At 47.4% G+C, this 22,341-nt stretch overlaps 1 protein-coding gene and 1 non-coding gene across 2 annotated transcripts in view; one reads left to right on the top strand and one right to left on the bottom strand.

Annotated features, from left to right (window-relative positions):
* Positions 1-16,607, top strand: part of cyp17a1 (cytochrome P450, family 17, subfamily A, polypeptide 1) — a 30,745-nt gene extending 14,138 nt beyond the window's left edge. Inside the window, exons 2-8 of the mRNA XM_072479588.1 lie at positions 661-799; positions 2,224-2,453; positions 2,643-2,729; positions 5,825-6,034; positions 7,667-7,836; positions 14,095-14,198; positions 15,877-16,607. Coding sequence (XP_072335689.1) covers positions 661-799; positions 2,224-2,453; positions 2,643-2,729; positions 5,825-6,034; positions 7,667-7,836; positions 14,095-14,198; positions 15,877-16,145 — 1,209 coding nt within the window. The 3' untranslated portion in view covers positions 16,146-16,607. The remainder of the gene's footprint in view (positions 1-660; positions 800-2,223; positions 2,454-2,642; positions 2,730-5,824; positions 6,035-7,666; positions 7,837-14,094; positions 14,199-15,876) is intronic.
* Positions 16,608-19,694: 3,087 nt separating this feature from the next.
* LOC140393418 (U2 spliceosomal RNA) lies at positions 19,695-19,892 on the bottom strand. Its single transcript, XR_011935603.1, has one exon. It is a non-coding gene; the product is annotated as a U2 spliceosomal RNA (small nuclear RNA).
* Positions 19,893-22,341: the final 2,449 nt, after the last annotated feature.

Below are 22,341 nucleotides of genomic sequence, written 5' to 3'. Positions count from 1 at the left end.
TCCCGCCCATAGGCTGAGAGGCGGTAGATTTAGAACTGAGATGAGGAGGGACTACTTCTCGCAGACGGTGGTGAATTTGTGGTACCCGCTGCCCCATAGTGCGGAGGAATCTGAGTCATTATAATTATGATCTTTATTAGTGTCACAAGTAGGCTTACATTAATACTGCAATGAAGTTACTGTGAAAGTCCCCTAGTCGCCACATTCCGGAGCCTGTTCGGGTACACAGAGGGAGAATTCAGAATGTTCAATTCACCAAACAAACGCGTCTTTCGGGACTTGTGGGAGGAAACCGGAGCATCCGGAGGAAACCCACGCAGACACGGGGAGAAAGTGCAGACTCCGCACAGACAGTGACCCAAGCTGGGAACCGAACCATTGTGCTACCATGCCGCCTAAAAATGGTTTCAATAAGGAGATAGATATATTTCTGATTTAATAAAGGTTTAAAGGGATATGGGAACAGGTTGGGAGCTGGATTTGAGACCAAGAAGAGATCAGCCACGATCTGATTGAATGGCAGAGACGTCTCGAGGGGGTTAATTGCCGACGTCAGCGTCTAATTCCTGTGTTCCAATGTAACCCTCACCTCCCCTGTGATCAATGTAACCCAATGTTAAAGCACGGCATGTATAATGTCTTCTCTCTTTCTCGGTACAGGTGACTACAGACTTGCTGTCCAGAGGTGGGAAGGATATTGCGTTTGGAAACTACTGTCCGGGCTGGAAGTTTCACAGGAAGCTTGTTCATTCCGCCATCTCTCTGTTTGGCGATGGATCAGCAACTCTCGAGAAAATGAGTGAGTACACTTCACAGTCCTCCACTGACTATTCCGTATGCCACCTCTGATGGCACATTGCGTTTAGTCGTGACTGACTGAAGCATGCCCACAAACAGGGCCCAATGTTCAATCCTCGCCCGGTGCCTGACTCACTGACCTCAGTGGGAGTGGTTTGAGGGATTTGATATTAGAGAGGAGAAGATTGGGCTGGGTTCCTGTTTCAGTGTGTTATCCACAGCTGGAAGTGAGTGCAGGTGAAGCAGGGGCTGCTTTAGCACAGTGGGCTAAACAGCTGGCTTGTAATGCAGAACAATGCCAGCTGCATGGGTTCGATCCCCGTACCGGCCTCCCCGAACAGGCGCTGGAATGTGGCGACTCGGGGCTTTTCACAGTAACTTCATTGAAGCCTGTGACATTAAGCGATTATTATTATTATGCGCCTTCTTACTGCGCAGGTGCAAGCATAGATTATGGACAATAATCTAAATTACCAGAGAATGAACAACAACTGTAAAATATTTACTCTAAACAGTCTACATCTTCAAGTGTTAGGAAGGGTGAAGTGGTTATTTAGAACAATCAGCCCCAGGCAGTGTGAAGTTAGTTCTGTAGCCAGGGAAATGTTTATTTACGGAGCACCTTTAGTGGAGGGAAGAAGAATATGGCTCAATGGTGACTCTCTTCCCTCTGAGCTGGAAGGCACTGCTCCAAGAACCACTCCAAGGAAAGAGTGTTCACGTGACTGAGAGCAGGTTCCTCCAATCCTTCTAACCCGTCCACACCATTCTCCACAGGGAGCGAAAAAGGTGTGACGATATTCACAACAAAGAAGTGTAGAGAAAGATCCCAAAGCAGCACGGTAGCACAAGTGGATAACGCTGTGGCTTCACAGCGCCAGGGTCCCAGGTTCGATTCCCCGCTGGGTCACTGTCTGTGCGGGGCCTGCACGTTCTCCCCGCGTCTGCGTGGGTTTCCTCCGGTTTCCTCCCACAGTCCAAAGACGTGGTTAGGTGGATTGGCCGTGATAAATTGCCCTGAGTGACCAAAAAGGTTAGGAGGGTTATTGGGTTACGGGGATAGGGTGGAAGTGAGGGCTTAAGTGGGTCGGTGCAGACTCGATGGGCTGAATGGCCTCCTTCAGCACTGTATGTTCTATGTTAAAGGGGCTTCACAAATGTGCAACCAGAGATAAAGGAATGTCAAACAGAGGAAGCGTAGAAGAGACAAACAGAAATGCGGAGGAATGCCCGCCTTGAAGAAGTTATGCACTTCTGCCCAACAGGATTTCTGTCGGTCTCTTCTATCTTGCTCACTATCATTGCTTTCAAACCAGCTAGATTTGTATGTTTCTTCAGTTTTGATGACCTGAAACAAGAATTTATATTCTGGCCGTCCTAGTTCTAATAGTTTTCTTCGCTTTATTGTGTGCTGATGATGAACAGTTTGCCAAGGAGTTACATCGACTTGCTGTACATTTGAACACTTTCTCGATTCACCGCTGGACATCATGCCTGAGGTGACGCGAGCCGTCACCAATGTAATCTGCTTGCTGTGTTTTAACTCGACGTATGAAAAAGGAGACCCGGAGTTTGAGAAAATGCTGGAGTACAGCCAAGGCATTGTGAATACTGTGGGAAAGGATAGCTTAATAGACATCTTCCCCTGGCTCCAGGTACTTCATTCTGAATCACTATTTCCATTTGTAATTTGAGGCTCTTAGACTGTGGAGTAATCTCGGATTGCGGATCGTGTTTAGCAATTCCCATCATGGATGATGTGCAAGTATCTCTGAACGTAAATCCTGAGCACATTAGTGTCCAGTTGCAGACTCTGCAATAACTGTCTCTCTGTTACTTTATAGCTATTTCCCAATGAAGATCTCCACACTCTGAAACAATGCATTGCAGTTCGAGACAGCATTCTTCAGAAGAAATTTGAAGAGCACAAGGTACTTTGGTGTGAAATGGACAATACCTCAATTTCATTGGTGTTATGGAAGAAATCGAATGGATATGTGATATTGCTTTCAATCAGATCAGTCAATAGTTGAAGAAATAGGAATATAGAAACAGGAGTTAGCTCTTTCGAAGTTTTACCCTTCTCTCTGACACAATTTCCATTTATCTCTTCTCTCCTGTTCACCATCATTGCTTTACAACTAACTACAGTTGACCTGAAACATTAACTTATCTTCGACTCATAGACTCCCTACAGTGTAGAAGGAGGCCATTCGGACCATCAGGTATGCAAAGAGCACCTCCTTTCGGCCCACTCCCTTGCCCAATCCCCGTAACCCCACCTAACCCTGAACACTAAGAAGCAATTTTAGCAGGGCCAATCCACCCAACCTGGACATGTTTGGACTGTGGGAGGAAACCAGAGCAGACACGGGAAGAATGTGCAAACTCCACACAGTCACCCAAGGTCGGAATCGAACCCCGGTCCCTGGCGCTGTGAGGCAGCAGTGCTAACCACTCTGCCACTCCTAAATCTGGCAAGGCACATCATGAGAAACACTTGAGCTGGTTCCACTGTTCAATAATGAAATGAAATGAAATGAAAATCGCTTATTGTCACTAGTAGGCTTCAATGAAGTTACTGTGAAAAGCCCCTAGTCGCCACATTCCGGCGCCTGTTCAGGGAGGCTGTAACGGGAATTGAACCGTGCTGCTGGCCTGCCTTGGTCTGCTTTCAAAGCCAGCGATTTAGTCCTGTGCTATTATAGCTGACCAGTAAACTAACTTTATATGCCCACTTGTTTTCCCCATTTTCCCTTAATAGTCTTGATTAACAAAACCCGATCAATCTCAGCTTTAAAGTTAACAATTGATCTTGTGTCAATTTCCATTTGTGGCAGAGCGTTCCAGACTCCTACCAGACTTTGAGTGTCGAGGTATTTTTTAGTTCCACCCTGGAAGATTTGGTTCTAATTCTAGAACTCTGCACCTTCGTCGCCAACCTGCAGAAATTGTTTATCTATTCCTCTTCGTGTCTTCAAAACTTCCATCAAATCATCCTTTAATCATTAAGTATAAAAGCTGAACTATACAATCCGAGATTTGTAAACCCCAATAAGGAAGTGTTTTTACTGGTATTTCTCCAACAGTGTGCAATCATTACCAATGGCATCCAAGGGGGCTTCAGGAAATTTGATTGCAAGGGTAAGATTTCCCGCAAATCGGCAAAAGCCGATCTCGGGCAGGTAAAGTGGCGGTGAAGTGACTGACAGCAATGTCTATCCCCCACTGTATCACTGGCGGGGTGTCCTCTGATTTATCCGCCTAGCCAGCAACTTAGTCAGCCGTGGATCGGGGGCACCATTTCTAAAGGACTCCACTGCAAAGACAGAAAAGGAGTTCACACTGGAACCATCTGGCATTTTTTCAAAAAATCATTTACAGGATGTGGGCATCGCTGGTTAGGCCGGCATTTATTACCCATCCCTAGTTGCCCTTCAGAAGGTGGTGGCGAGCTACTTTCATGAACCGCTGCAGTCCTTGAGGTGTAGGTACACCCACAGTGCTGTTAGGGAGGGTGTTCCAGGATTTTGACCCAGCGACAGTGAAGGAACGGCCGATATATTTCCCAGTCGGGGTGGTGAGTGATGTGGAGGGGAGCCTCCAGGTGGTGGGGTTCCCCGGTAGCTGTTGCTCTTGTCCTTCTAGGTGGTTGTGCTCGTGGGTTTGGGAGGCGCTGTCTAAGGAACCTTGGTTAGTTACTGCAGGTTGCCCCATGGTACTGCCAGGGGGTAGTGCCAGGCCAGTGCCGGGGCTTGACCTTCTTCCTCCTGAGTGCCTCACTCACCTGAGGTTCCCTGGGAGCGGTATTGGGAGACCAGTGGTGATTCAGGCCATTCTGCCCTCACGCCGCCATGGATGGATTTTCTGAAGGGGGAGGGGGGATGGTTCAGGTGGAGGGGCCTGATAATTATATGTTAATATATTCAAGTGATGTTCCTGACGTTGATAAATGGCAAGGTGAGAAGCTCCTCCCCAGATAAGGAATGAACACAATAATTCCCCAGTCTTTATATCCCACTTACCCAAAGGCTATACCCACTGGATAGCTGAGACAGCTCTCAATACTTTGGCTTCCTCCACTAAATTCCTGTTCAAGGTTCAGGTGAGGCACATCTCGTTCATCCCACCAATAGAAAGCGAAGATCCCTGATCCCTCTCCCAAGACAGCAGTGATCAGCCTCCTGAATGATTGCCGAATGTTTTCCTCATCCCCTGCCTGGATGGCCACTCCAGGTATTAACCTAGAAGTGCACAAATTCTCCCTGATATCAGTTCCAAAGTTTGCTTTGACCAGGTAGGACCGATATTATCTTGTATCTTGATTGTACCTTTATCTTCCTCCCTGGAGTCTTGGTTCATCTTGACACTGTTCTCATGACGAAACCTTTCTATTGAGTGTACCTATAAAGCTCGCCTCACTCATTCAACTCCATCCTCTGTTAAACTGAAGATTCCAACTTTTCCCACATAATCAACCCTAGGGATCCACTTTTCTCCGTACAGCTCTTCTTGATATTTCTCTTGGTGCCATGGTGACTGGAACGGAATACTGCATGTAATAATTAAGATAATTAGTGGGCAGCACGGTAGCACAGTGGTTAGCACTGTAGCTTCACAGCGCCAGGGTCCCGGGTTTGATTCCCCGCTGGGTCACTGTCTGTGCGGAGTCTGCACGTCCTCCCCGTGTGTGCGTGGGTTTCCTCCGGGTGCTCCGGTTTCCTCCCACAGTCCAAAGATGTGCAGGTTAGGTGGATTGGCCGTGATAAATTGCCCTTAGTGACCAAAAAGTTAGGAGGGGTTATTGGGTTATGGGGATAGGGTGGAAGTGAGGGCTTAAAAGTGGGTCGGTGCAGACCTGATGGGCCGAATGGTCTCCTTCTGCACTGTATGTTCTATAAGGCCTAACTACAATCTGTACCGATTCAGCAGCTTAACGAGGCTTTTGTGAACAGCCTGATTTCTCTTTGTAGTTGCCAATTATTTATTCGATCTCTTGTTCTGTTCCCTCCCTCCCACCTTGCAGGCAAATTACAGCAGCGACTCTATAAATGATTTGCTTGACGCCTTGTTAAAAGCCAAGATGAACGCCGAGAATAACAACAGTTCCGCGTACGCGGAGAGACTGACAGAGGACCACTTGCTTATGACAGTGGCGGACATATTTGGGGCAGGGGTGGAGACGACTAGTACCACACTGGCATGGATGATTGTTTATCTGCTGCATTATCCTGAGGTAGAAGAAACATTTAAAGACATACAACATGGATAACAGGAGTGTTGCACAGTATTTATTGCACAAACATTCAGCCCACGCCGATGTTAATGCTTCATATGGGTTTCCGCCCAGCTGCTTAATCTCTTATCAACATATCAATTTATTCCTTTCTCCCCCACCTGTTTCTCTAGCTGCCCCTTAAATGCATCAATGTCATTCGTCTTAGCTACTCCTTGAGGTAGCGAGTTCCATATTCCTTTTATTTTTAATTTTTTTTTCCAATTAAGGGGCAATTTAGCGTGGCCAATCCACCTGCCCTGCACATCTTTTTCTTTCGGGGTTGTGGGGGTGAGACCCACGCGGGCACGGGGAGAACGGGGAAACTCCACACGGACAGTGACCCAGAGCCGGGATCGAACCCGAGTCCTCGGTGTCGTGAGGTGGCAGTGCTAACCACAGCGTCACTGTGCCGCCCTTGAGGTCCATATTCTAACCGTTAATGGGTAAAGAGATTCCTCCTGAATTCCACCGTGGATTTGGGCGTGGAGACGTTGGATGCTTTTAACATTAAAATAAACAATAGAAAATTGTGGAAACACTCAGCAAGTTGGGCTGCATCTGTGCAGAGAGAAGCCAAGTTCACATTTCAGATCGCTTAGGTGTTGAATCTTCGCTGTATCCTTTCCAAGGTGTCAATATTCATGGTGTATTAGTCAGGCTACAAAATTCCAATTGATACCAAGTCAACATGTACAAATTCAACAGCAGTTTCCCACGTTATACGTAGTGTATGGGGCAGTCCTGGGGTGCAGTGGGTAGCTGCTTCTGTGCCAGACGCTCCGGATTCAAATCCCACCCAGGACTTGATGGCCAAGGAAGATGCATGATAATGTGGCCAAAGGGGTTACGTATCAACGTGCAAATCATGCTAAAGGTAAAAGTGAGAGAGGTCCCTGGTCAGCAATCAAACAATGTTGAAGCCTCTACCATCACTACCCAGGGCCCCAGACTACAACCTGCTTGGAAAAGTGCAGGTTATCATCAGAGCTTGGACTCCCAGAGTGAACAGAATCCGCCTATATCTATCTACATGAACTTAATTTGCCATTTTAATGCCCTTTTCTACCTGCATCCCAGCATTTAAAAATCTGTGCACCTTTTTATAATTCCATAAGACCGCGAGAGATAGGAACAGGACGAGGCCATTCAGCCCCTCAAACCTCCTCCGCCATTCAACAGGATCATGGCTGACCCGCCATGCCTCACGTCCACTGTTCTGCCCTTTCCCCATAACCCTCGATTCCCTGACTGATCAAGAATCCGTCTATCCCAGCCTCAAATTTACACAAGGACTCTGCCCCCCCCATAGTTCTCTGTCTTAGGGAATTCCAAAGACTCTCAACACGGCACGGCAGTGAGCTGGAGATTACGCTGTTTCATACCAATAAGATGTTTTTAACAAAAATGTGAAATATAGAAATAAACACCAAATAAAAACATTGAATAGTTACCAGGTAGATTATCCTGCATTACAGCACCGCCTACACTTCAGAAGAATCTCATTGGCTGTAAAGCACTTCATCCTGTGATAGGCCTATCTTTTTGGTAGGTCATTCAGCTGAATAGTTTGACACTTTGTTTTCATTGCAGGTGCAGAAGAAAATACAAGAGGAAATCGATAGCAACATTGGATTTGAAAGGACTCCTCAAATGAGCGATAGAGGCAATTTGCATTTTCTAAGTGCAACTATCAGTGAAATCCTCCGAATCCAACCAGTGTCACCGCTCCTAATTCCCCACATGGCTTTGGAAAACTCCAGGTAAATATATCCACATGTCAACACGGACATGGCCTGTTCACTGCATTTTGGTCATTTCTGCATCTGGGCCCCTATGTTTCTGCTCGCCCACAGTTCCGAACTTCTTACCCATGGGGAAAATTCTCTCACTGTCAGTCCAAAGTGCATGAGCTCGCACTTTCCGAGCTGAACTCCATCTGTTACTGCCCATTCAGCTAATCCATTAATAATCTTTTGCAACCCTTCCACGCTCAACCACACTATTTATTGTGTTACATAACTTAGCTAAACAAACTTGGCTATATGCTCTCTATTCCTGTATATGTGGGGGGATGGGGGCACGGTCCCATTCCTGTATATGGGGGGGGGGGGGGGGGGGGGGAGCGGGGGGCAGTAAGATTCCTGTATATGTGGGGGGCGGGGGGTGGGGGGGGAGCGGGGGGCAGTAAGATTCCTGTATATGTGGGCGGGGGTTGGGGGGGGGGGAGCGGGGGGCAGTAGGATTCCTGTATATGTGGTGGGGCGCAGTCAGATTGCCCAGTTGGATTGGAGTGTATATACTTAATATCCCCATTTTCTGTCTCCTACGTACTAATACATTCCAACCATGTCAACACAAACGACGGCACGCGGCACAGTGGTTAGCACTGCTGCCTTCGGCGCTGAGGACCCGGGTTCGAATCTCGGCCCTGGGTCACTGTCCGTGTGGAGTTTGCACATTCTCCCCCTGTCTGCGTGGGTTTCACCCCCACAACCCAAAGATGTGCGGGGTAGGTGGATTGGGCACGCTAAATTGCCCCATAATTGGAAAAATAAATTATTACTCTAAAATTTATTTTAAAAACCAAAACAAACAAACCATGTCACAGAATCACAGAATGGTTACGGTGCAGAAGGAGGCCATTCAGCCCATCATGACAGCACCAGGCCTGCAAAGGAGCATCATCACTCAGTGCCATTTCCCTGTACTTTCCCCATGCCCCTGCACATTGTCTCTATTCAATAAGTATCTAATGCCTCGATTGAACCTGCCTCCACCACACCTCCAGGCTGTACACCCCAGACCCCAACCACTCGCTGGGTGAAAAGGTTGCTTCTCAAATCACATTTTCTTCTGTGCCCTCTCATTCTTGATACTTTTACAAGCGGGAACGGTTTCTCCGTGCCTACTCTGTTTGGCCCCCTCATGATTTTGAACATCTCTATCAAATATCCTCTTAGCCTTCGTCTCTCCAAGGAGAACAGTCCCAACCTCTCCAATCTACCCTCACAACTGAAGTTTCTCATCCCTGGAACTATTCCTGTAAACCTCTTCTGTGCTCTCTCCAATGCGTTCCTATAGTGTGGCCCCAGAACTATGCACAATATTCCAGCTGAGTTCTCACTGATGTCTTGTATATGTTCCGCGTAACCTCCTTACTCTTGTACTCTACGCCCCTGTTAATAAAGCCCAGAATATTATCTGCGTTATTAACTGTTCTCTCCACCTGTCCTGCCCTTCAATGACCAATGCACATATACACCCAGGCCCCTTATTTTCTGTTGTCGCTCCATGATCTTCCTACCAAAATGCATCACCTCACACTTCCCTGCACAAAACTTGATTTGCCACCTCTCTGCCCAATTCACCAACTTGTCTTTGTCCTGTTGAAGTTCCATATTGTCCTCTTCACAGTTTACAATACTTCCAAGTTCCATGTCATCCGTACACTTTGAAATTCTCCCCTGCACATCAAGATTTAGAACAGTGATATAATATCAGGAAAAGCAAGCGTCCCAATAGTGACCTCTGGGGAACACCACTACAAACCTTCCAGCCCAAAAAAATATCCATTGACCATTACTCTGCTTCCTATTTTTCAGCCAATATTATATCCACGTTGCTACTAACCCTTTTATTCCATGAGCTACAACTTGTGTAGCAAATGTCTTCTGAAAGTCCATGTATACCACATCAACAGCATTACCCTTATCAACCCCTTCTGTTACCTCCTCAATAAACTCCAGCAAGTTAGTTAAACACAATTTCTCTGTTAGAAATCCATGATGGCCCTTCCTAATCAACCAGCATTTTTTCTATGTGGCTACTAATTCTATCTTGTATAATTGTTTCCAGAAGCTTCCCCACAACTGATGTTAAACTGTCTGCTCTGTAATTACTGGGGCTATCCTCACAACCTTTTTTGAACAAGGGCGTAACATTTGCAATTCTTCAGTCCTCTGGCACCTCCCCTCAGACTAGAGCAGCCTGGAAGATTATAGCCAGCGCCCCTTGTGGTAGTCACCACTGTTGTATTACATTGTATATACTGCATTGCATACGAGGGTATTACGGTAAGGCCTTTGTACTACAGGTACGGGGTTAGATCCCTGCCTGCTGGCTCCGCCCAGTAGGCGGAGCATAAATATGTGTGCTCTCCGAACTGCAGCCATTTCGGCAGCAGCTGTAGGAGGCCACACATCTCTGTGTAATAAAGCCTCGATTACTCTCTACTCTCGTCTCATCGTAATTGATAGTGCATCACCCCTGCAATTTCCTTCAATATCCTTGGATGCATCTCATCCGGTGTCTTGTCAACTTTAAGTACCAACAGACGTGGCGTGGCGTCATCAGCAGACTTTCATATCATTCCTCGTGCAACACTTCTTATCAAATTTGAACTCTTTTAAGAACAGTTTCCTTGTTTGTCTCCATGGCCGAGGTAGCATCTACCTCCGCGGGAAATAGAGATGTATGCAAAGTATTTATTTTATTACCTCAGCCATGCCACCTGACTCCATGTGTAAATTCCCTGTTCAGTCTCTAAAGAGCCCCACTCCTCCATTAACCACACTTTGACTATGTATATGCCGAGAGAAGACTCTCCCCTGAACCTTCTATATTCCTCTTGGTTTTCAACTGTGTTTTCTACCTGACGCCTATCGTAAGCAGACATTTTCTTCCTTATCTTAATTTCTATCCCCTTTGTCCTCCTCGGAGTTCTGGATTTGTTTGCTCTACCTTTGCCTTTTAAGGGAATGTATATTCACTCTGTCTGGACCATTTGTGTTTTGAAGGTAGCCCATTATTCAGCGGCAGTTTTTCCCGCCAAACCTTTCGTTCCAGCCTAACTGGCCCAGCTCCGTTCTTGCCCCACTGAAGTTGTCTCTTCCCCCAGTTAATTATTTTCACTCTGGATGGCCCTTTTCAATCGTCATCCTAAACCTTATGATACAATGATCACTGTCTCCTGAATGTTCCCCACCGTCACTCAATCTACTTGGTCCATCTCCTTTCCAAGAGCCAGGTCTAACGGTGCAACCTTTTTAGTCCGACTGGACACACACTGCCGTCGACAATTTTCCCAAACACTAGCAACTTTTGCCGCTCTCCGCCTTTTACACTATCACTGTCCCAGTTTACATTGTGTCATTAAAATCCCCCATTACAACTGCTCTGTAATGTTTGTACCTCTCTGTAATTCCCTGCAGATTTGTTCTTCATCCTTCTCACTAGTTGGTGGTCTATAGATTACACCAAGAAATATAACTGTTTCTTAGCTTGAGTTAAATTTATTCTGTCCTCTGGGGCATCCTCTTTCTCCAGCACTGCAATGGTCTCCTTGACCAATATCACCCCACCTTCCGTTCCTTTCCCATCTTTCCTGAATACCTTGTACCCGGGAATATTCAACATCCCGTCCTGCCCTTCCTTGAGCCCTTTCTGTTATCGCCACAACATCATATTTCCACGACGCAATCTGCCCAATTGGATTGACTGTGCTCTGTGCGTCACAGACGTGCTCGGTAACCCTAATTTAGACGTCATTATTTCCCCCCTAACTTCGACTTCACTTAACTTTACTATTCTCTATACCAGTGCTTCCTGTTCCTCCCAGTATTTTGTGCATCCTGCTTTCCTCTCTACTATTTCCTCTTGAAAGGAAATGAAATTACAATCGCTATTGTCACAAGTAGGCTTCAAATGAAGTTACTGTGAAAAGCCCCTAGTCGCCACATTCCGCCGCCTGTTCGGGGAGGCTGGTACAGGAATTGAACCGTGCTGCTGGCCTGCCTGGATCTGCTTCCAAAGCCAGCGATTTAGCCCTGTGCTAAACAGCCCCTTGGTTCCCATACCTCTGCCAAGTTAGTTTAAAACTGACCTCATTAACACTACACCCTGTATGCTTCATCCGATGCCAGTGCTTATGTAGTTACATTGTATATGTTGTGTTGCCCTATTATGTATTTTCTTTTATTCCCTTTTCTTCCCATGTACTTAATGATCTGTTGAGCTGCTCGCAGAAAAATACTTTTCACTGTACCTCGGTACACGTGACAATAAACAAATCCAATCCAATCCTCCCAATATCACAAGCAAAACACCCACAAGGCATTCAGTCCCAGAGCTCTGTACAGGAGCCTGTCCCAGTGTCCCAGGAATGTAAAGCCTTCCCTCCTGCACCCTCTGTCCAGCCATGCATTCATCTTGCCTTTTCTGTACTTACCTTCACGTGGCACTGAAGATGATTACATTTGAGGTCTTGCTAACTTTCTAGCTAGCTCCCTAAATTCTGATTGCAGGGCCCCATCACCGTTCCTACCTCAAGGCTTTGGCACCAATGTGGAACACGACCTCTGGCTGTTCACCCAATTCTTTTTTTTTCCCCAATTAAGGGGCAATTTAGCGTGGCCAATACACCTATCTTGCACATCTTTGGGTTGTGGGGGTTAAACCCACGCAAACACGGGGAGAATGGGCAAACTCCACATGGACAGGGCCGGGATTCGAACCTGGGACCTCGGCGCCGTAGGAGTATTTCATAAGCTTCTATCAGGTCTTCTCTAAGTTTCCTTCGGGTAAATAGATCCAGTTCTTAAATGAGGAAGTAACGAACCTCTGAGCCAGAATGTTATGAACTCAACCCAACCCAAAGACTTTGAGCACATAATCCAGGTTGGCAGGGCAGTGCAGTGTTGGTGGAGTTGCTGCACTGTCAGGAATGCCAGCTGCTGAACGAGGTGTGAAACCAAGGCCTCACCTGCTCGCTCAGGTAGACATAAAAGATGCCAAGGCATGATTTATAGAGAAGTGTGGCCTGACCAATATTAATCATCAACCAACATCAGTAAAAATAGGATTATCCGATGATTTATCATCTTACTGTTCGTGTAAGCTTCCTTTATGCAAGTTGGTTGCTGGGTTTCCTGCATTACAACAGTGACTACACTTCCAGCAAGTCTCTCAATGGCTGCGAACATGTTGGGACGTCCCAAAGCTGTCTCAATGCCAGTTTTCCTCTCCTTTCTTTCCAGGAGGCCACCTTTTTAAAACAATCCATGTTCACATACTGAGAGATGCAGTGTTGCTAACTTTTCGGTTGGTTCAATTGGCTCTGTTTTATTACCTTTGCTCTCGAGTCGCCAGGTATCTTTATGATACCGCCACGAGGTTCAAGTCCGAGTAATGATCAATAACCCAATACACCGATTAGTAAGATTCAAATCAAAGCACATTTATTATACACAGTAATCGCTACTCATGCACAAATTCTACGTCTAAGCTACTTCTACAACTAACAGGCCTATACTTAATTTTGGACTGGCCCACCAGGTCAGGGAAACGAATGGCCTTTCGTTCGGGTTCTGAGTCTGCGGGATTCGAAGTTGGTACGGACTGGTAGCTAGGAGCGCCTATCTCGTAGCGAGCGTTGAATTAAGACTTACGGTCTTTCGCCGGTCACTGCACCGGTCACGGTCAAGGTTGGTTCGCGTTGCTGGGTGACCCTGGCAGGAAGAAGAGAGCAAGTTGAACTTGGGGGCTTAACTTTATAGTCCCCAGGGGCTTCCCGCCTTTCGGGCGGACCCCGTACCAGGTCCCAAGTGATTGGACTTTGTCCCAATCGCTTGGTTCGATTTCTCCAATACTGGAGCGGTTCCCTGATCGATGGGCGGTCTTGAGGTGTCCGTTAACCTCTTTTGCGTTGGCTCCTGCTGGCGCCGGGGAGTCTGGCTTGGCTTTGTTTATCCCAAATGTTTCAATTGCACCCGGGGATTGCTCATTAGTATGTAGATGGCTGCTACATTATTATGCTGATGGTCGCTGGTATCGATGCTGCCTGGGCTTTTGCAGAGTTTTAATACACAGCAAACCTGCACCTGCTGGTTTCTGCCTGTGTTGGCTGAATTTCCCTTCAGCCTTTGCCGTTCACCATTTTAAATCGGGAGTTGGCCAACTTAGGTGGCTACAGCAGGTTTATTGATTCTAATTCCAATAAATTACAATGTGTTAACTTATAGCATTGGCGAGTACACAATCCCTAAAGAAACCCGTGTAATCATCAACCTCTGGGCAATTCATCACGATGAGAAGGAATGGAAGGATCCAGATGCCTTTGATCCAGGTGAGAGCTTTCTAACTTTACCACCTTGTGGACTTAACATCAAGTTCACCAATTTTAGATAGTAACCACTGCTGTAGAGTAGCGGGTGCTGGTAACAATTCTGCAGTCACCGCCAAACCAATTTTAGTTTGTTCCTGTAATATCCTGCATGGGAATAGCTATCTTCCCCGTGATACTCACGGAGTACAAACTCCCCTGCTAGGGGCGGGGATCTCTATTAACCTCTGTGTAGAAGGTCTGACCAGATAGAGACCCGGTAAGGATCCACCGGGCGGCGTATATACCGTATTGTAAATAAATCCCAACTTCTTTATTTTACTAGGTGTTGACTCCGTATGTCCTTATTGAAGTTCCCTGTCTCTAAACCTCTTACATCTCCAACAGCTCTGACAGACAGTCCATGGCCTGAAACATTGAAATATTTGCAGACGTAGGTGGGGGAGTGTCATAATATACACCAGTATAGCATGGTGCAGACACACACACTAATGGACACACAGCAAGACCAATCAACACACACAACACCGCAGCCAATCACCAGTTAGAGCACACGCACTATAAAGACAGGGGGCATCAGAGTTCCCGCTCATTCGGGATGCAGCCTCCTAGAAGGACAGAGCTTACAGCTTACAGCACAGATCTTCACCATGTGCTGAGTGCATAGTCAGGTTCAGACAGGCATAGGTCTTTAGTTTAATCTAACATCGCGTTAACCCACAGTGAAAGTATGTTCAACAGTTTCTAACTTAATAAAATAGTGTTGCACTATTTTAAGTGTTGGTGGCCTGTAAGTGTTCCACGGATCCAGAGCACCCAACACATCAGGGGGTACCTGAGCTATCCCCCATAATATGGTGGGCAGGTAGAGCATCAGCCAGTCCGACTACCCTTAACCTTCTGAGGCTCTTAAATCGCCAATCAAAGACTGCAAAAGTCTCTTCCCAGCTCTGCTATCATGAGATGGTGGATGGGGCAAGGCAGAACGAAGAAGGCCAGCCCACTCTTTCATGACCTCAGGCTAAAAAGGTGAGAAGGACGTGGGGGTAGCGCCTCCTGCTGGTGCCGTGAATCCTTTGGGGACATCCCTTCCCCCCACCCCACCCCATTTGTGCCTCTCCACCAGCCTACAAAACCTGATCTGCCCTCTCATCTGCACCATCCCCTCTGCCCCAATTCCCAAAAGGTCCTCTATCCCTTTGAACCTGGTACCCCAGATTTCTCTTAATCCAGTTGTCTCCTTGCTTGGGACTCCCTTGTAGTCCCAGCAGCGGCCACTAGTTGCTCCTGGTGCTGCTGGAACTCTTCAGCTGCCAGCCAATCAGAGACTTGCTTTCCCCAGTGGGCAGAAGTACCACTCTCAGCTCGTTAAGGCCGCGCCTGGTGTATCATCACTCAGGGGCAGCCCTTTCTTTAAAGTCAGCCAGCTGAAGATAGAATTTTCTACTGGAGGATGGAAGCAAATTGCGCCCCTCCCCCCACCCTGTGAAACCCATCCTATTATCTGTGTTTCTCGCTCTCCACAGATGCTGCCAGACCTGCTGAGTATTTCCAGTTTTTATTTCAGATTTCCTGTTTCTGCAGCATTTTGTCTTGTGTAGAAGCATTTGCACTAAACGGATCGGCTATATAGAAATATAATAAATTAATACAATAAATCGTCTTTTCTTCTCTATTTCAGGCCGGTTCCTGGATGAAGATGGGAATCACATCTACTCCCCTTCGGTTAGCTACCTGCCTTTCGGGGCCGGAGTCAGGGCTTGCGTTGGAGAGGTCCTGGCCAAGATGGAACTTTTTCTCTTCATGTCTTCCTTCCTCCAGCGCTTCACTGCCCAGGTTCCCCCCGGCCACCCCTTGCCAGACCTGGGAGGAAAATTTGGGATTGTCCTTCAGCCAGCAAAGTTCGAAGTGCAGCTCAAACTCAGGAAAGCATGGGAAAATCGCAAGTAACACAGCGGAGGGCAAAACTGTCACGGAAGCTGCGAGGGGGTCAATCAGTCTTCACAAAGCCCACTCACTGAAATGGAACAATGGAAGCAATTGCAAGCCTACCAAATGGGCTTGAGGGGCTGAATGACCCACGCCTGCTCCTTTTTCTTTATGTTCTGATTATGTGCTACTGGGCCTCATATCTGCTCAGTGTAGTAATTTACACATTGCTTTGTCTTATGCGTTTAAAGTGTGTTCATTACCGATTTAATTTTTATAATGTATAAAGCTGCGGGAAAATAGTAAACATAAATTGCAAGCATGTGTTTCATAGATTTTATAGAATTTACAGTGCAGAAGGAGGCCATTCGGCCCATCGAGTCTGCACCGGCTCTTGGAAAGAGCACCTACCCAAGGTCAACACCTCCACCCTATCCCCACAACCCAGCAACCCCACCCAACACTAAGGGCAATTTTGGACACTAAGGGCAATTTATCACGGCCAATCCACCTAACCTGCACATCTTTGGACTGTGGGAGGAAACCGGAGCACCCGGAGGAAACCCACGCAGACACGGGGACAATGTGCAGACTCCGCACAGACAGTGACCCAAGCCGGAATCGCTCCTGGGACCCTGGAGCTGTGAAGCAATCGTGCTAACCACTATGCTACCGTGCTGCCCGTAGGGGAAGGCATTCAGAGTGGGCTCAGATAGGGTTTACAGAAAGTTCAATTCCAGCTCCAAACAGGAGGGTCCTTGCAAATAACGTTCGGGTCAAATGCAAATAAGGTTTCAGGGATGATTTTAGGATTGTGCCAATTTCCACCCAAAAAAACATACCACAATTCAGAGTGTGCAGAAGCCTTTCTGATTGAAATTGCCCAGTTCATGTCAGTTCCACACTGTGGGCTCTAGTCCCTAGACCAGATTCAAACTGCTTAGGGATGGACACTCACTGTTGGCCTCACCAGCAACGCCCACCTTGTGGAAATTAATTTTTTAAAAACCCATGTTTTATGCGGGTCTCCTCGAATCCACAGGATCCCTACAGTGCAGAATGAGGCCATTTGGCCCATTAAGTCTGCACCGCCCCTCCGAAAGATCACCCTGACTAGGCCCACACCCCTGCCCCATCCCCATAACCTCATCTAACCTATACATCTTTTGGAAACTAAGGGGCAATTTGTCATGGCCAATCCACCTAACCCGCACATCTTTGGACTGGGGGGGGTGGGGGGGGGGGAGAAACCGGAGGGAACCCACGCAGACACGGGGAGAACGTACAGACTCCACACAGTCACCGGAGGTCGGAACCCAACCCGGGTCGCTGGTGCTGTGATGCAGCAGTGTTAACCAATGTGCCACGGTGCCAGACAGGTATTGCAGATTTGTATTCCATCAGCCTGGGACAGATAGAAAGGCCAGAGCTCAGGGTGGAAAGTTAGTTTGCTTTTGGTATGTCAAAGAAAGCTATCCCTTATCTCGGAGTCTGGATTATTATTTGTAGATAATATTCTTCAATGACAATGATTCGACGATTTAGTCGCATTTATTCAGCTCTTTAATGGTGTCAGTGTCCTTCAAGGCAAAATTTGGAATAAAACTACCTTTAAGTAAAGGTCTGAATCGTGAAACTTTCCTCTTCAAAAAGGGTTTGGGCAGAAGGGTGACTCTTGGTGAGATTCCCCTTTAAGTCCGCAGACAAGACTGCCTCTTCAATGCATGTACTGATTGTTGCTTCAATTGGCTGTTATTGTCCGGGGAAGTCACCAGCATGCATTCCATCAGCAAAATAAACAGATATTTGTGATGCATTAGACATTGATACAACCGGACCAGTGCTGATTTCTAAATGCTAACTATTTTGTGTTAGACGATGTTGCTGAAATGGTTTTACATCCAAGGCAGTTTGGCCAAATTGGTGTCCGATAGGGACATCTCCGGGCGTTGAGAATGACCTTTTCCTCTGCTAGTCCCTGGAGAGCTTCCCAGATTCCCCAACACTTTAACCCGCCAGGTGACAGAAAAAGAAATGTTGTTATTCTTGTCTGCATTTGTTTTCTGTTATTTTCATTATACTTGGGTTACAATACAATTCCTTTGATGCAAGGGGGAATTTGATTGTGACATGTTGTTCTAAATGCTGCAATGTTTACAGATTGGAACAGCTCCTTATTCATGGTGCTGATTTGTATCAACACAGACATTACGCTTGCTGTTCAGGGTAACGTTCCTTGTTTTGTTTCTCTAAAACAACATTTTTGGTGAAAATGTGAAGTTCCATATCTATGGACACACACAATTATTCAAATGCAACTCCTTTATTCCACACCAACTAACGGGAGTTTGTTAAATGCACAGCAACTCTTGTTTATGTCCCCTCCATACATTTTGTTCCCTCTCGCTTAGACCACTCCAACTTCCTGGCCAGCCTCCCATATTCTATCCTCCATAAACTGGAGGTTGTCCCACCCCAAAAAGCATTACCCCTCTCTGCAATAAGAACTTCAATGTAATGAAAGGTCCCACGGTGGTTCACAGGATCATTAGGCAAAGTGTGACACCAAACCACACGAGTGTCAGATGACCAACATGAAAGAGGCAAGACTTAAGGAATCCCCATCTCTACAATCCTTCAAGATCTCTTGTGCCTGTCCAATTCTGCACTCTTCAGCTCCATCAATGGCGACAGTGCCTTCAATTGCCTTGGTTCGGCACGGTAGCACAGTGGTTAGCACTGTTACTTCACAGCGTCAGGGTCCCAGGTTCGATTCCCGGCTCGGGTCACTGCCTGTGCGGAGTCTGCACGTTCGCCCTGTGTCTGCGTGGGTTTCCTCTGGGTGCTCCGGTTTCCTCCCACAAGCCCCAAAAGACGTGCTTGTTAGGTGAATTGGACAGTCTGAATCCTCCCTCTTTGTACCCGAACTGGCGCCGGAATTTGGCGACTAGGGGTTTTTCACAATAACTTCACTGCAGTGTTAATATAAGCCGACCTTGTGACAATAAAGACTATTATTATAGGTCCCAAGCTCTGGAATTCCCTTCCTACCCATCCCCAGCACTCTATCTTGTTTTCCTCCTTTAATACACCTGTTAAAATCTACCTCTTTGACTAAGCGTTTGGTCATTGGTGCTGATATCTCCTATTTGACTTGTCAAGCTGGTTTGATAATGTTCCAGTAAAGTGCCTTGGTGTAGTTGACTATGTTGAAGCTGGTGTATCAATAGAAATTGTTGATCTTCTCTTGCGTGAAGCAAAGAGGATGTCTCTGAAGTCTTCAAGCTTGGGGGTATGACCACTTTTAAAGACAATTCACGGTCTTATTGTTTTTTCTCTATTGGTGAGCACTAACACAGCAGTTGTGTTCATTCTAATCATTGCATTAGAGCTTTCTAATGGTTCCGTTGATATCCATTCGTAAAACATTTTGTGTAAATATACAGTCTATTACTGACTACCATTCTGTTCACTACTCAATAAACCTGCAGTGATTGTTACTTTTTGGAACTCCCTCCATCATTTTTCCTGAAACTGCATTGTAGAGTTTTTTCTTTGGAAATTTTTTTTAAAAATTACTTTTTCTGAGTTGCAAAGCCAGGGCTCAGAGTGTGGACAGGGGCGAACCCCTAATCCAGCTCCTTGCCTGCTCCAAAAACCAATTCAAATTCAAATTGAATCCAATTCATGGTCCCCACAAGAGGGACATACCAGATCTGAGCCAAAAGGCTACTACACTTGATCTTAACCAAATGGCCGAGAAGCGATCTCACAAGTTATTTTTGACGACTGTCGAGATTGTAAGGTTGTCTTCGCTGAGCTGAGTCGTTAGATGCACTTTCGGTCGCAAGACCAAGATAATGGACAGTAGGCCTTTGTGTGAGCTACCTCCGCGACCGTATCATCTCAGCAACTCTCCAGCTGACATTATTTCAACATTTAACTAGAAATGAAAATTATTGATCAATGGGCAATCAAAATAATGAATATATTATTTGAGGTACGGTGTCGAAATACACAAGATTTTGAAGGTGGCAGGACAGGTTGAGAAGGCTGATTACAGAAACATTCAGGATCCTGAGCTTTATAAATGGAGATAAAAACAGAAAAATGCCGCAAAAACTCAGCAAGCCCAGCAGCATCCGGAGAGAGAAACAGAGTTAATATTTCTAGTCCAATGTGACCCTTCTTCAGTTGCGAAGTCATAGTGGACTCAGAAAGTTAGCTTTCTCTCTCTCACTCTGTAGATGCTGCCAAAGATCTGCACGTTACAAGGAAAGGTGTCAAGCCTTTCAGAGGGTGACGAGGTTATATTATATTATACTCAAACTCCTCCTCTCGCTCCTCCAGGCTCGGAAAACCCTCCTCAATGAAGAGATCCCTAAATCTCTCAATCCCTGCCCCCTGCCACCTCCTGAAGCCCCCGTCCAGCCCCCCCCCCCCCGCCCCCCCCCGGAGGAACCGGTGGTTATCACAAATCGGTGACCACACCGACGCCCCCTCCAGTCTCATGTGCTGCCTCCATTGCCCCCACACCCTCGGGGCTGCCACTACCACTGGGCTTGTGGAGTACCGAGCCGGTGAGAACGGTAGAGATGCCATTAACATGGCAGCACGGTAGCAGTGGTTGGCACAGTTGCTTCACAGCTCCAGGGTCCCAGGTTCGATTCCCAGCTGGAGTCTGTGCGGAGTCTGCACGTCCTCCCCGTGTGTGCGTGGGTTTCCACCATGTGCTCCGGTTTCCTCCCACAGTCCAAAGGTGTGCAGACTACGTGGATTGGCCATGCTAAATTGCCTCTTAGTGTCCAAAAAAAAATTTCGTTGGGGTTACAGGGATAGAGCGGAAGTGCGGGGTTAAATAGGGTGCTCTTTCCAAGGGCCGGTACAGACTCGATGGGCCACATGACCTCCTTCTGCACTGTAAATTCTATGATGGTTGGGAATGCACCGCCTGGCAGGGCGGTGGAAGCAGATTCAATAGTACATTTCAAAAGAGTTAGATAAATATCTGAAGGGAATAATTGCAGCACCCAAGTAGAACCAATAGGATAGTTCTTCAAAATGTGACGACACGGACACAACCGACTGGATGGCCCTTTTCTGTGCTGTATGACCTACTGGTGATTACCACCGGGTGGCAGTAAAGTAACAGGGGAAAACTCGAACCAGCACAGCCATCGGGCTGGATTTTTGGGATACTAAGAGCTGGATTCTCCGTCACCGGGATCCTCCGTTTCGGCGGCAGTGCACTCACGCCCGCGGATTTCCCGATGGCGTAGGGGTGCCCACAATGGGAAACCCCATTAGCCGGCTGACGGGACGGAGAATCCCAGTCGGCGGGGGCGCGCGCACCGGGAGAGAAACAGATGAAGAGAGGGGGAAGAGAGAGAGAGAGAGAGAGAGAGAGAGTGACAGTGGGAAAGAGAGAGTGAGGACAGGGAGAGTCAGTGAGACAGAGAGAGCGAGAGAGAGACACACACACACACACAGACACCGGAATACAGGTGCGGTGGGACGGAGAATCCCCCTAAGTGCTCCCGCTGGAAATAAACCGCGTGATCGCTAGGGGCGCCGTTTGAACAAAACCCAGGAGATGCAGACAGGCCAGCCGCTGCCAAGCTGAACTGGCATCCTGGTGGGCCTGGTCCATGTTGAAGGTGATGTAGTCCGACGCCCACACAGGTCCCCATTCAAGCCCCGGAATGAGCCAGAGGCATAAATGTTCAGGGTGACCATCACCTTGATGGCTCCCGGGATCAGGTGCCTCCTGCATATCCCCGCAGTCCCAGGGGTGGCACTACTTGGAACAGGTGGCACACGGTCTCCCTGGTGAGCTGGAGTAGGTGCCGACTCAGGCAGTCCCGCAGCTCCTCGAGGGACAGACATAAGGGGTGTATTCCTACCTCCTTCACACCTTTTCCTCGGCCTACTGGATAGCCAGCGCCTGACCCTCACCAGCTGGCCCCTGCTCTTCAGGGGCAGGCTCCACTTGTGCAGGTTCCTCCCTGGGTTGGCCCTGGTGCTCTAGCCTCCGCGCGACTGCAACGGAGCAGCGGCCAGGCAGATAGTCAGCACAGCTTGCTGCACTTTAATATCCATATTCCCTTAACCATCCAACGGCACCAGGTTACACGGTCACCCGGGTCGATCTGCAGCGCCACCCTCAACACGTCCCCCCCCCCGCCCCCATCCCCACCTCACCTGGCCCCCCACAGCC

The sequence above is a fragment of the Scyliorhinus torazame genome, chromosome 16, assembly GCF_047496885.1.
Source record: "Scyliorhinus torazame isolate Kashiwa2021f chromosome 16, sScyTor2.1, whole genome shotgun sequence".
NCBI lineage: Eukaryota > Metazoa > Chordata > Chondrichthyes > Carcharhiniformes > Scyliorhinidae > Scyliorhinus > Scyliorhinus torazame.
The sequence above is the reverse complement of the archived record's forward strand: the minus strand, read 5'-3'. Positions and strand labels throughout refer to the sequence as shown.